At 34.5% G+C, this 14,015-nt stretch overlaps 1 protein-coding gene across 1 annotated transcript; it reads left to right on the top strand.

Annotated features, from left to right (window-relative positions):
* The first annotated feature begins 424 nt into the window (after positions 1 to 424).
* On the top strand, positions 425 to 7,993 carry LOC114193716 (putative RNA methyltransferase At5g10620). The gene is made up of 7 exons (XM_028083617.1): positions 425 to 611; positions 685 to 716; positions 5,239 to 5,381; positions 5,592 to 5,658; positions 6,643 to 6,720; positions 7,421 to 7,566; positions 7,721 to 7,993. Exons 1-7 carry the CDS (start codon positions 557 to 559, stop codon positions 7,758 to 7,760), a joined length of 561 nt encoding a protein of 186 aa, XP_027939418.1. The 5' UTR covers positions 425 to 556; the 3' UTR covers positions 7,761 to 7,993.
* The last annotated feature ends 6,022 nt before the right edge of the window (positions 7,994 to 14,015 follow it).

The following is a 14,015-nucleotide window of genomic DNA, read 5'->3' as shown; positions in this document are numbered from 1 at the left end:
TGACAGGTAAGTCTGTAGAGTAGGACTACAAGCGGGGAGGTTTCTAGAGACAGGACCACGAGCAGGCAGGTTCATGTGTACGCATTTTTTGAATATGCATGATAATATATTAGTAGTTGATGATATTGTAATGTTATTAAGTTAATAAACAAAATAAAATTATATTTATCAAAATAAAGTAGAATGTTGAAGAAAATATGAGAAAATAACTATTGATGAATAGAAGAAAAACGAAAAAAAATAAAGAAATACTTTTATAAAAACTTATAAAAATACTCTTAATTTTTAAAATTTAATAAATAATTATATTATAAAAATTAAAGTTGAAATTATGAAAAATCAACAAAATAAGAATTCCCTTTGTATTTTGTAAATAGTTATATAGATATGCCAAATTTGAATGATACATTTTGTACAATTTAAAAAAATAGTTTTATTCCGTCTCCTTTCTCCCTCCCATCGATTTTTCTCACATTGTTTCTCTTCTCTCAACCTCTCCAGACTCGTCCATTTTTTTTCCAGTTTCCGCCATTTTGTGTTTCTCTTCGTTGTGGCCATGGCTCTGCACCTCTGCGTTACTTTCAATTCAACCACTTCCAGTTTTCCTCAAGGTTTTTTCATTAACTCCCGCACTTCTTCATCGCATTTTTTCTCACAGTTTTAACTTACGTGCAAAATTTTCAGGTAGAAAATGCAAGTACGAAGGCCAATCAGTGGTACGAACTATCTCTCCCTCACAATTCTCGCTTCAATTTCCTAAACCTAACTGCTTTACTTTCAATACGACCATCGATGGATAGTAATTGCAAAACAATTTTGTGCTATCAAAAAAAGTAAAAAAACGGTTAGGGTTTACCTTGGATTATTTTGGGACAAACTTAGCAAAGTTTTTTATTTTCTCATAACTTTTAGAGTTTTACATTGTTAATCTACTTAATAAAGAAATTCATTAATTATTAAATATGAATATACATTAGGGAAGTGAAACTCTAAATTTGATTAGAGAATGTTAGTTTATATACTATAGCCAACTATAGTCAACTACTATCAACTTGTATAATTTGTCAAACATGCTGTATATTTTATTTTCTCAGCTGCCAGTTTATAACAGCTTCTTAGACATATGTGTCAATATGTACCTTTTGTACATAACATTCAATTAGTGAGATCAGTTAATAAAAGTTTTGTGTTCAATTTCAGTTTTCCCCTCCCTTTTCTCTGTTCACGTTCTTTAATATCAATAATTGTGTGCCTCTTGCACTTACGCTTTTGTCCTTTAATTTATTGTTTGTGAAGGGATAAACTCTCAAGTTAGTTCTTCAAACATAATACTCTCTCCTAAATAGTCCTTAAAGGTTCTAACTAATAAAATTATATCAGTGTGCTCCTAATGTATTAGAAATTATGTGTCTCCAATTATTAAAAAAAATCTTAAAATTAATTCCCCAGTGTTAGAACAACGTGTTAACTTAGGGCTTTAATTGATGGATATCCAGGGCTTTATGGACTATTTAAATACTTTAATTAATCAAGGAGTATTTAGGAGAGGAGTGATAATAATTGAGGAAATAAATTGATGGTTTATTAGCTTGTGAAAACAGTGCTAAAAGACTCGTGGAGGGTTTATCTTTTATCTCTAATGTATATTGCCACAAATGGTGAAAGATTCAAAGTTAACTCATGCTTCCCATCTACATAGGTTTGTTTTCCCCTAATGTCACTAAAATCCTGCTTGGTGGGCAATCTTCCTCGGGGACATTTCCTTGGGCCTGGGGACTAGTTATGTTTTGGGAACTAGATAAAACCAGTTGTCTTAACAATATTTGATTATCTTCTATTATCTTTTTGTTACGATTCCATTAAACTTGTCACCCCATTTGTGTCTGTCATGTTTTTACGTAACTTTCTTGTATATACACATATCTGTCTCTCATAATAACGTGGGATAATTTTGTTGTTCTCTCTCTCTCTCTCTCTCTCACTCTCTCTCTTTCTCTTCTCTGTGCTTATTCTTTTATGATGCTACTAGAGCTCTTTTTGAAGAGGTTTGTTGAGCACTCGTTTTTCATCTAGCTTCTCCTCAAAATGAGTGGTGAACTTGATGTCCGCAGCTTTCTATATCACACCCAAATGAAAACCCAACAACTACTCTTGTTTTTCATGTACTCGATTCATCAAATTATCATCCGTGGAGCATATTTATGACGACATCATTAAGTGCTAAGAATAAACTGAAGTTCATCAATTGGGTTGGTCCTCTACCTTTGCCAACTAATGCAATGTACAATGCTTGGAAAGGTATAAGAAAATGGTGATATCATGGATAGTTCACTCTGTTTCTACTGCGATTATTCTGAGCATTCATACGACTGAAGACATTTGGCTTGATCTTAAAACCCTCTATTCACAAGAAGATTTACTTCATATTTTTTATGTACAATTAGAAGCATCTTCGATTAAATAGGGTGATTTGTCGATGACGGACTACTTTACGAAGCTTCATATCATATGGGATGAGTTGGAAAATTTTCATCTAAATCCTGTTTGCACATGCATGTACCTGCAAAGTTGCGAATGTCATTGCACAGAGAAAATTGGAAAATCAAGCCATGCAATTTTTAAGAGGTCTTAATGACCAATATAGTAATGTTCAATCACATGTTCTCTTGATGGATCCCTTACCTCCCATTACTAAAATATTTTCACATGTTGCTCAACAAGAGAGATAGTTGTTTGTAAATGGAGATTTTTTTTGCTACTGTCATTTCAAAATCACGTTCTATTTTCATCAATGATGCCAGCACAAGTTTATCTTGCACCTTCTATGGATGTCTTAGACATACAGAGGCCACATGTTATCGAAAACATGATTTTCTTGGTACAAATTACTCCAAAAAACCAAACAAAACTATGTTCGAGGGAAAACTTGCACTCACAGTGGTAGGAGTGGTCGCACTATAGGTGTCTTTTATCAAACATGGATGTCCTCCTAGACATGGCTATCCAAATCTACTTCTATCACTGCTGCCATAACTATTGATATGAAGGTTTTCTAAACTGAACAAAATATTACCAATGAGGCCCCCCAATTCACTTCTCTCCTCAACAATGTCAAGCTTTATTAACTTTAATCCAACAACAGACTGACATAAACACAACATGGAATGTTGCTCATATCATTTCCACTTCTTCTCCCCATTCCTCACGTGTCAGGTAACAAGATCATCTCATGCACTACTCACAACACACATAACCATGGATCCTTGATTTAGGGGCAACAAATCATGTATCTTTCTCTATTTTTCCATTCTTTTCATCAAATTGATCCTATCATTGTTAAACTACCCACTGGCCAACAACACATTCCGGCGGTGTTGAATTTTCTTCTCTTTTTTAACTCACAAATGTTCTTTACATTCCTTCTTTTACTTTCAATTTAATTTCTATATCTAAGTTTGTTTCTTCTACCCCCTACCAACTCACATTCACTGCTGCTTGTTGTCTTATACAAACTTTTTCTTAATAGTTTTTCCCTTCACAACATTAACTCTACTATCATACATCGCACGTGTGATGTGATTCCTATTTATTTATGGCATTGTCGTCTTGGGTATGTTTCTAGTGAACAAATGCACATTCTGCAACAATAATAAAAAATTTGTGCGCAATACATGTCACTATGCTAAACAACACGAGTTGCCTTTTCCTCATGCAAGGACATCATTTTTCCCACTATTGTTTTTTCGTAAAAGGTTTTTCTTACTATTGTTGATGATCACACATGCTACACTTGGGCTTAACTGATGCATAATAAAAGTGAAACTCATACTCATATTACTGGTTTTATCAACCATGTGGAAAACTAATTTGATAGACATGTTAAAATCATACGAATGCCAATGGCAAATAATTTCTCATGCATGATTTTTTCATTCAAAAGGGGATTATTCATCAAATATCTTGTGCTGAAACTCTCCAACAAAATGACATTATAGAAAGTAAACATTAGTATTTACTTAATGTCACTTGTACTCTTCTATTTCATTCTAATCTACCACATTGTTTTTGGAATTTTGCTTAATTACATGCAACTTATATCATTAACTGCATTCCTACACCACATTTTCACAACGGCTCTCCTTTTCCGATATTGCAAGCTCATTCACGTGATCTTACTCTACTTAGAGTTTGTGGTTGTCCATGTCATATCGCCATCATCAGTTCTCATTCTATCGAACTTGATCATACTAAAGGCTATCTTACTTATATCTGCATACTCGTACCTTTTCCATTTCCCGAAATGTAACTTTTTACAGAGATCATTTTCCATTTTTTTCTTCCTCTCTCTCAGATTTATTATTGAGCACCATCTTTGTCTTCTTTTAATCTTGATCTTATAATATCCATTGTTGCTACATCTCCTGAGCTCACTACACTACCTTTATTTACCACTTCTCTTAATCGTTTTCTTACTCCTCAATTTGCTAATCCTTCTATTCTTCATCGCTCTACTCATCACAGACTGTCATCTTCACACTACAAGATCACTGTACTCTCATATTGACTTCAACCAATGTTCATCTAGGTATTTGCCATCCCATTCAAGATTATCTTTGTTATGAACATCTTTCACCTTTTTTTATTCACTTCATATCTTCTATTTCTATTGTTCCTTAGCCTACTTCTTATGTTGAGGCTGGAAAAAGTGATTACTGGCTTAAACCTATGTCAACGGAGATAGATGCTCTTTCCAGTATCCTCATCCATGCACCTTGCTGGCATCTTTGGAAAGCTCTTGCTCCTTCCTACCATAGTACCATGTTCCACGCTCTTCGTTCCAAGATGGGATTGCTTAATATACATTCCCATATTGTGTGGGGATCTTAACAGTGTTTTGTTATCTCTGTTATCATTTTGTTAAGATTCCAATATGCTTGTCACTTGTTTATATATATATATATATATATATATATATATATATATATATATATATATATATATATATATTTCATTATAAAGTGGGAGAGTTTTTTGTTGTTCTCTTTCTTTTGTGAACTTGTCATTTAGACTTGTATAGTAACTCTCTAGGTGAGGCTGCGTCGACAACTTCATTTTCTCATTGGTGTGTTTTTTAGTAGTACTAGAGTCTCTCTTAGTTCTAGTAATTTAAGGAAAACCAAAAAAAAATATGGGTATATCTACTTTTTAATTTTGAATTTACAAATTGAGTTTGTGCAGAGAGCACTTCCTATACGTATATTATCAGTGGGGAAGAAGCGATCACCTGGACTCCAACTCATGGTTGATGAGTATGTTGATAAGCTCAAGTACTATTGCAGTGTCGAGGATGTTCAAATTCGGCCAAATCCTCGAAATGCGAGGTAAGTTCAGTTCACTGAGTTAGTTTTGTTTGAGCACAATTTCATTTTTGTCATGCTTTGGGTGAAGAATATGAGTTCCAAATTAGTATTGTGAATGTGTGAGTGCTGTATGCTAGATGGTACCTGTCAGTTTTAGTTACAAATAGTTGTACAGAGGAATTTTTGTTGTGTTGTCTAATAGAAAGGGTGGATCATTTGTTTGCCTTATAGTGACCAAAGGGCTCAGGTTGATGCTGAAGAGGAGGCAGTGATGAACCTTATAAGGTCTGATGATTGGGTATAGTCTTCAACATGCATGAATTTAAATTACAGTAGTGAAAATTTTGTTGTCCTTATTTGTACTTTTAAGTATGCTGTTTTGTTGAAATGAGACAGTTAGTGCAATAAAGATCTGCATTGGCGTTTAGAAATGAATTATGTTGCTTGGTGCATGCTTACAAAGTTATATCTTATAATTGTTAGATATAATTATAGTCTTTAAAATTAGAAAAAAAAAATCACAATTTTAGGGACTAAATACATATTTAAACTAAGTTATAGTGATGCTTCAATTTGTTCTGTTGTTTCTCTGCATTGTTTGAATTTTTCTCCTTCTTTACCACACTTTCCTGAAGGCAAACAGATATGATCTCTATTTGAAGCCTTGTTTTATCCTTTCCAAAGCTTCGTAACGTGATTTTGTTGTGTTTCTATGCTCTCTTAAGCTCTGGTTGTCTTGTGGTGTCTAATTGGGCCTATACAAATAAACATTAGTGCCAATTTTGTATCATGTTTTGGTTGCTAACAGTCTTAATGTACTTACCCATTGTATTGGAGCTAAAATTGGGTTCCTTTTCTTCCCAGGAATATTTTGTACCGCACTGACTACTACACTCACTTTGAACTTAATCCACTCCATCATTCTGTCCATAAAGATTTATGTCATGTTTTAATTGCCCAGATTGACATGGTTCAAATTTCTGCGAACACTGTAGCAGTGTCTACGTTAAATTCTTGCTTGAAACTCAAAACCCACTTTATTTGCAACTCATAGTTTTCATCATATAGGGCATGTTTGGTCTAACTTATTTTTAAAAAATATAGCCTACTATAACTAGCTTTCCGAGAGAGCTTCTGAAAAGTGATCATGTCATCAGACTTCATTTAAACCCAACATGCTAGAGCGTGCCAGTTTCAGAATTTTAGATCTTTGTTTTATCAGAAAGAATCTGTTTTTTCTTCTCCTAATTTGGTTTTATCGGTTATGTACCTGCACGTATAGGTTGTGATGTTGGATGAACGTGGGCGAGACATAGGATCTGAGCAAATGGCAGAGTTGGTGGGTGATGCAGGAAATACTGTAAGAACATTTTGTAATTGATCTCTTCCTTTACATTGAAATTTGTTCAATTATGGGCTTGATTAAGTATGCTGCCTGGCACTATGGTGAAATAAAGCATTATAAATTATCAATCATTTAACAGACCATCTGTCTACATCGACATTGAATACCTCAGTTCTGTTTATTGTTATATTGAAATAATACTGTTCATATTTATCACTCTTGGTAGTCCTTATATCAATCATTTTGGTGAATTTCTTTCATGATCTTAGTTTATAGTGAATTGACTTCTCACTAAAACATTTTAATAACCACCAGATTTATCAAATCCTGATTTTTTGTTGTAAACTTGCAGGTCACAAAAGCTTTATACTTTGAATTTTGTCCTGTTACTTGTGAAAAACCGTCATATCTCTGGCCAAAATGGCTTCTCAGTTTTGAACTCCTGAAGTGTGATTTCTAGTCCTGTAATGCAAAATGCTTCTCAAAAGTAGTATCACTACTTTCAGTGTTGTTACTTTTCCAGTTTACTGCGTTTTTTGGATTTCTTTTTCAAGCCAAATCTGTCTTATATGTTTGTGTGCATGGCGTCTATGTACATTCTCTTGTGATTTCCATTCATGTTATAGTTAGTTTGTTCTTTTTAATAAAAGATACCTTTGAGTAAAATTTAATGTTAAATAAAAAATATATTTCATTAATTTCTGCTTTCTTACAGGGTGCTTCACGGATATCTTTTTGTATCGGTGGTCCCTATGGTCATGGAAGAAAAATGAAGGAACGGGCTAACTTATCAATCAAGTTATCTTCACTAGTCTTAAATCACCAAATAGCATTACTTGTACTCATGGAACAGCTTTACAGGTATCTATCCTTTAATCTCTCAATATTGTATTATAATTTTTTTAATGCTATAGACTAAAGTTGTAGCACTAGGTCTTCATAATTATCCAAATGAATTGATCATATTCATGAGACTATTAGTTCTATGTCGCTAACATCAATATTTGATTTGTAGGTCTTGGACAATTTTAAAAGGACAAAAGTACCACCATTAGATATCCTTTCTTATTCTTCTTATCTATATGTCTGTTACGACCAATCGAGCTTTCCTCTGAACCTTTTATCTCTTGTCTTCTATTTAACATAATTTCCTTCTTTGAATTTTGGGTGAAAGGCCGAGTTGTCTTGTTATGTATAGTTGAATTTGATTACATAGTGTATATGAAGTGACGTGAAAATTTGTGAGGTGGTTGTTTTTATTTGTTTAACTTGTTCCATTATTAAAGCGGAAGTGTGTTTCAGTTAGAATTATTTTAAAATCAAACGTGTCACGGTAGAAGAAATTGTGTTTAAAGCTATCATATACTTTATCTACAGATTAAATTGTTCGAATTTGCTTTGGAAGTTTGTCCAAATAGAATATGGCATTACTCTTTTTGCATTTGACCCTATCCTTTTTGGAAAAACTTCTAGACTATATTTAAACTCCAATGTAATAGTTACGAGTAGAAAATTAGTATAGGGGTGGTTACTACCACAACACATGAATGCAGACTACCATTTGAAATTAGTATAGGGGTGGTTACTATCATGCTTATATCATGAATGGTTCACACTCAAACTATTTCCATTAACATCCATCACTTGTCTAACGACAAAGTGGATGTACATTTCAAATAATTGAACACATGCATATTGATGTAGGCAATTTCAAAATAATTCATATTTGAGATAATTTAAAAGGATAATTCGTCTATTTAGATAATTTTAAAACTTTTACACTAAAGTGATTTGTTTGGATAAAATAAATAAATAAAAATTGAAATTTAAAAATATTTGGAAGGTATTTCAAATGCATAAAATAGAATAATTTCAAATACCTTAAAAATATAAAACATTTGAAGTTTTAGTCCTTTTTAGGTTAAGTTGGGTTGGTCCAAAGATAAAATTGAGCCAATTCAATCTATCTCGAAGTTCTAGATTGATAAGCGTGGATCATAAGTTGAGAAGAGTTGACTAGGTCAATGGTCGAGTCAATTTAATGTAGGTTGTAGAAGTTGATTTGGTGCAAGTCAAAAGGTTGAGTAATTCATCTTGTGATGAATGATAAGTCAAATCAATTGTGGTTGAAGGTCGAGCCAATTTAGCATGGACGAAAGATTGAGTTGATTCGTCTTAGGATAAATGCGACTCAAGTTAATTATGGTCGAAGGTCAACATGAGTCAACATGGGTCAAAGCTCGACACAAGTTGAAAGTCGAGACAAGCAATTGAGTCAAGGTCAAGAATAGGATTGTAGGTTGAGTGGTTTTGAACTAAATTGAAGGTCGAGTTAAGTTGGTTTGCGTGGAAAGTCAACAAGTCGACTTGTACTAAGGATTAGGATGAGTCAGTTAAGTCGAAAGTCGAGATGAGTTGACTTGGGTCAAAGGTCAAGATGAGTTGTCTCAGGACAAATATCTAGTCAAGTTGTCCTAGGTTGAAGGTTGAGCTAATTCAACTCGGGCTAAAGGGTAAAATTGAGTTATCTAAATATTTTTAAAATAAATTTTTACCTTAAATGAAAAATTAAAATTGCTTTTTTCAAACAATAAATTTGAATTCTAAGATATTTCAATTACTTCATTCAAACAAACTATTTGGGAAATGAAGAGAATTCAATTGATAGTAATTCTAATTCAAATACCATGTGTTCTAACTTCAAGTTCGTTGAGAAAATATCGTTAGGGTCAATCATATCGCATATGAGATATTGTCCACATCAGAGACTAGAGTTCCATCATTGTTTTTCCTCAAAAGGTGCCTTAAAGGGTTGAAGGAAGAAAGCGTATTTAAACTTATCTTAGTTTTGACTTCTAAATGATGTGAGATTATTGGATATCGACTCCCCACAAACGGTGTCAATGTTTGAATCCCAAGTCTGTCAAGATAACATTGTTAGGGTCAGTTATCACATCTGAAGTATTGTCTGCTTTAAAATTCGTAACTCCTTCATGGTTTTATCCTTATAAGACATCTCACTACATTGACTAGGTGGATCTTCCCCTATTTCTCTTTAGAGCGCAATAGTTTTCTCACCAAGAGATACAACTCGGGTCTTGAGAACCTCATACTTTGCCTAAAAAATTTTTTAATGCTTAAGTCGGTAAGAAAATAATGATTGTACAATGATAATTAAGTGTAGAGAATATGAATTGAGTACTTCATTTGGTAGGAAGTTGTATTTCTAAGCTTCTCAAGAGGTAAGTATATAGGTATATTAAAAAGATTTTATTACTCGAAGATAATCAAATTTTATATCTTGAAGATATTTGTAAGATCCGAGAAAATTAAATAGTTATTTAAATAATTATTTAATTATGGCGGGTAATGGAAACATTTAAAGTAATTAATGTGTGGAACTATGACGTGGAAAAGTACTAGCTTAAGTGGTTGAGAGTACTTGAGAGTACTTTATTGTGTGTGAGGACTTGGGTTTGAGTTCTATGTGCGCCACTTGAATGTTATTTAATTTATGCCTTTTTGTTTAATGAAATATTGAATGCGTGGTGGGTTGATAAATTCCTAAAATTTTAGGAGTTATCATGACATATGAATTGGTTGAGTTGGTTATGTACTTTAATTGTTAATTGATTTGTTGTGGGTTCAATCCTTACTAAGAACAAAACTAATTTTCTTTTTGGCAAATTTTTGGTTGCATGGTATTGAAGGGACGTAGAAACCCTAGCTGCATATAAAGGCAGTCTAATGGGTTAGAAACCATTCAATAATGGTTCATGAGTAGTCATTAACAAGAATACTTAAGGTATTTTCGTTTTTAGCATTGAGCACACTTAATTGGGTAGTAAGTGAGAGAGAAAAGGCTAGTTGGAGAGGCAAAGAGTACTGCAATTGCGTGCAAGGGTCGAATACTAGGTTTGCAGAAGGGAAAAACTGATTGTAAAGGGGTGGAGAGGCTGGAAAACATATTGGATGTGCAAGAGAGGGTTAAGAAAGCTTTTGGATTGGAGCTACATCAAGAATTCGTGGTTTAGCAAGGAATTCCAGGTAAGGGGAGTTGTCTTTGCGTGTTTTTAGTCGAGAAAACCATACTGTATGTTGTTGATTGGAATTGTAAGCCTTTCATCCATTTTCGGTACTGTTTGATTGAGATTTCTGGGTTTTTCCCAGAAACCGCCTGGTGGTTCAATCCCTACCGCCAGGCGGCACATCAGTGGTAAGCATTGTTCTTGTTTTGGTATGAACCGCCTGGCGACGATGAATTTCTGCCAGGCGACGCGAAGCTATTCGCGAATTTCCTTTGATTTGTTCTGTGCGCAGGGGTCAGTGAAACATTTGATTGTGATCTTGTATTGATGCTATGTGTTAATAGTACGAAATTGTGAGAATTGGGGGTTGTTGGTTCTTTGGAAATATTTTTCAGAATTAGCATGGTTAGAGTTGGGGTGTTAGAAGGGGGTAGAATCCAAATTGAATTGCTATGGTTCATAGTTGGTACGAATTAGAGGATATATTGTCAACGGAAATTGGGTTAGTAAACCATGAGCGAATTATTGCCTGGTATTGAATTTGATAACTGAATTGTGTCTTGAACGTCTTGAGTGGGTCGCGGGTATAATAGCCTGGGATTTTTCTGGGTTCTGGTGTACCGCCTAGCGGTACTCAGCTTGCCGCCAGGCGATGACAAGGACAGTGGCACAAGATGCTGTGTTGGTTTTGGTTGGTTGCGAGGGAAGAGGTTGGGAGTGAGTTGGAATAGAAGTTTAGGTCGAGGAAAATGGAAGAGACACGGGTACTTAATGTCCTTGTAGTGGAGACAATAGGAGAATTAAAATTGAGTTTTTACTAAGTATATTAGGCTGGAATGCTAACTTGTAAGTATGAGGTGTAAATGTGTAGGATATGAACTAGGAAATGTTGAGAACCTGGATGCCTTGAGATAAGAATGTGTAATTGGTAAGAAAAATTAAAGGAAAGAAACACTAGTGTACAGAGTGTTAAAGAATGTGAAATGGTATATCTTAATGATGCGTGTGATGATGATAAACTAGTAACTAGTGAAAAGTGTATGAGCCACTTATGTCTTAGAGGATTGGTAAGGATATTGATAGTCATACCTCGCGGGAAATGGGGAAATTTGGTGGGTATAGGTTGTAAGTAATTGAACCACTGTAATGTCATAATTGGATTTGACTACCATTAAAGAGAGGGTGCATCGAAAAATTAGAATGCTTGGGGTATAAATCAGATGGTATAGAGTGCCTAAACCAGCAGCTTTTCGCTACTGACATAGCGCCTGGCGGCTCGAGTAAGTGCGTCAGGCGATAGGGACAGCAGGGAGGAGATCTGCATCGCGTGGCGCCTGGCGGCAAGGGTATGCCCGCCAGGCGGTGGTTGAAATACAGTGGCACTAGAAGGGCGCTGGCGCCAGGCGATCTGGGCTTGTGCCGCCTAGCGGCGCTGGGTACTACGCCAGGCAATTTCGCTGCAGGTTATGACTTATGTGCGTTGATTTTAATTGACAATGATGCTACACTTGGATCGGGAGATGTTGTGCCATGAGCGGATAGGTTCATGGATGGTGGTTAACATGTGATGATATGAACGGGGAGGTTCATATCCAGTTACTCTCACGTGAGGATACGAGCAAGGTAGGTTCGTATGTTTCGTGCTCACAGTTGAGAGATGCCACGTGCGGGGAGGTACGGGGCTGGTGGATCACATGTGTTGGACTACGGGCGGGCAGGTCCGTAGAGCAGGACTACGAGCGGGGAGGTTCGTAGAGGCAGGACCACGAGCGGGCAGGTTCGTGTAAGCATCATATTTCCCGAGTCCAAGACTAACCATTTGTGTGATTTGGAGGCTGTAAAGCCTTGAGGTTAAGGTCTTGGCCAAGAACTATGTAGGATGAATAAGATGGGTATATGTTTATCTTGTATTATATATACCTGTTATTTTATTTTTCTCAGCTCACCCTTTTTGTTTGTGTATGGCGATGATCGTGTAATTCGTTACACGGGAGCAGATGTTGATACAGGTGGTGCTGAGGATGTCCTGGCGACGGAGTGAGGGCTAGCTTTGGGATTAGAGTTTTTAGGATTTTTCTCACATGTATTATTTATGCTTTTATTTATGAACACGTATTTTGGGAACTTGTAACACTTTATCGTTTAAGTTATGAGTTCTGGCGCGCTTTTTAATAAAATTTAAATTTTTCCGCGTTGGGATTATTACGAATGCGACTTTTGATATAATTTTATACTTTTATTATTTATTTTTAAGTAATATTCCTTAGGGATGTTACAATATTCGATAATCACTTCTTATATCATGAGGTATTTAATCATAATATCTTTAGATAATTAAGAATTATTTAATAATATCTTTAAGATACAATAGAATCTAATAATAAGTTATTATATCATAACATATTATCTTTTGGAAAATGGGTGTTAAAGTTCATGTCTTAGCTTTGACGATATTGTGATAAAATCAATTGGTAATGAATTTTTGAGTTAAATATGTTTTGGTTCCTTAACTTTCAATGAAAATGGGAATTAGTTCATTTTCAAAATTTTGGTTCAATTTAGTTCCTTAGCTTTATAAATGCGTGAATTTAATCATTTTAGTTATTTTTTTAAGTTTATTTGACATTTCAAATGTGTTTCATAATAGCATTTGAGTTGTTTATACCGTTTGACAAATTTTCACTTCTATGTTAGTTGGGAAACGCCTTTGAAACGTCAAATAAATTTTACAAAAATTTGTTAAATGAACTAAATTCACGCATTTATAAAAAGAGGAGACTAAATTGATCCAAAGTTTCAAGATCCAATGTTTTAAAGAGAGACTAATTCCAATTTTCACTGAAAGTTAAAGAATCAAAACATATTTAACTCATGAAGTTTTTGAAAATTCGTTGGTAAATTTGTTGATAATTGATTTGTTTTTTTGAAAATTTGTTAGTAATTTTTTAAGTAATTGTGTTTTTAAAAATTTGTCAGGAATTTCGTCAGTAAAATGGACATCAATTTTACCGCCAAATCTGATAATATATTTTTTATAAATTAAATGGAGATGGATGAGAACAAGAAAGGAAGAAGAAAAAATAATGAGGAGAAAGAGGGAGAAGATAAGGCGATGACGACAATGATGGTAGTGAGATTGGTGACAAAGGAGGAGGAGGAGGAGTCAAATGATGGTGGTAACGAATGCAATGATAGCAACAAACACAAGAACGGTGACAATGGCGACCACAAGGGAGGACCATGAGGAAGAAGAAAAATAGGAAGAAAAAAAAAGAAGAAATG

The sequence above is a fragment of the Vigna unguiculata genome, chromosome 8 (assembly GCF_004118075.2).
Source record: "Vigna unguiculata cultivar IT97K-499-35 chromosome 8, ASM411807v1, whole genome shotgun sequence".
Lineage (NCBI taxonomy): Eukaryota > Viridiplantae > Streptophyta > Magnoliopsida > Fabales > Fabaceae > Vigna > Vigna unguiculata.
The sequence above is the reverse complement of the archived record's forward strand: the minus strand, read 5'-3'. Positions and strand labels throughout refer to the sequence as shown.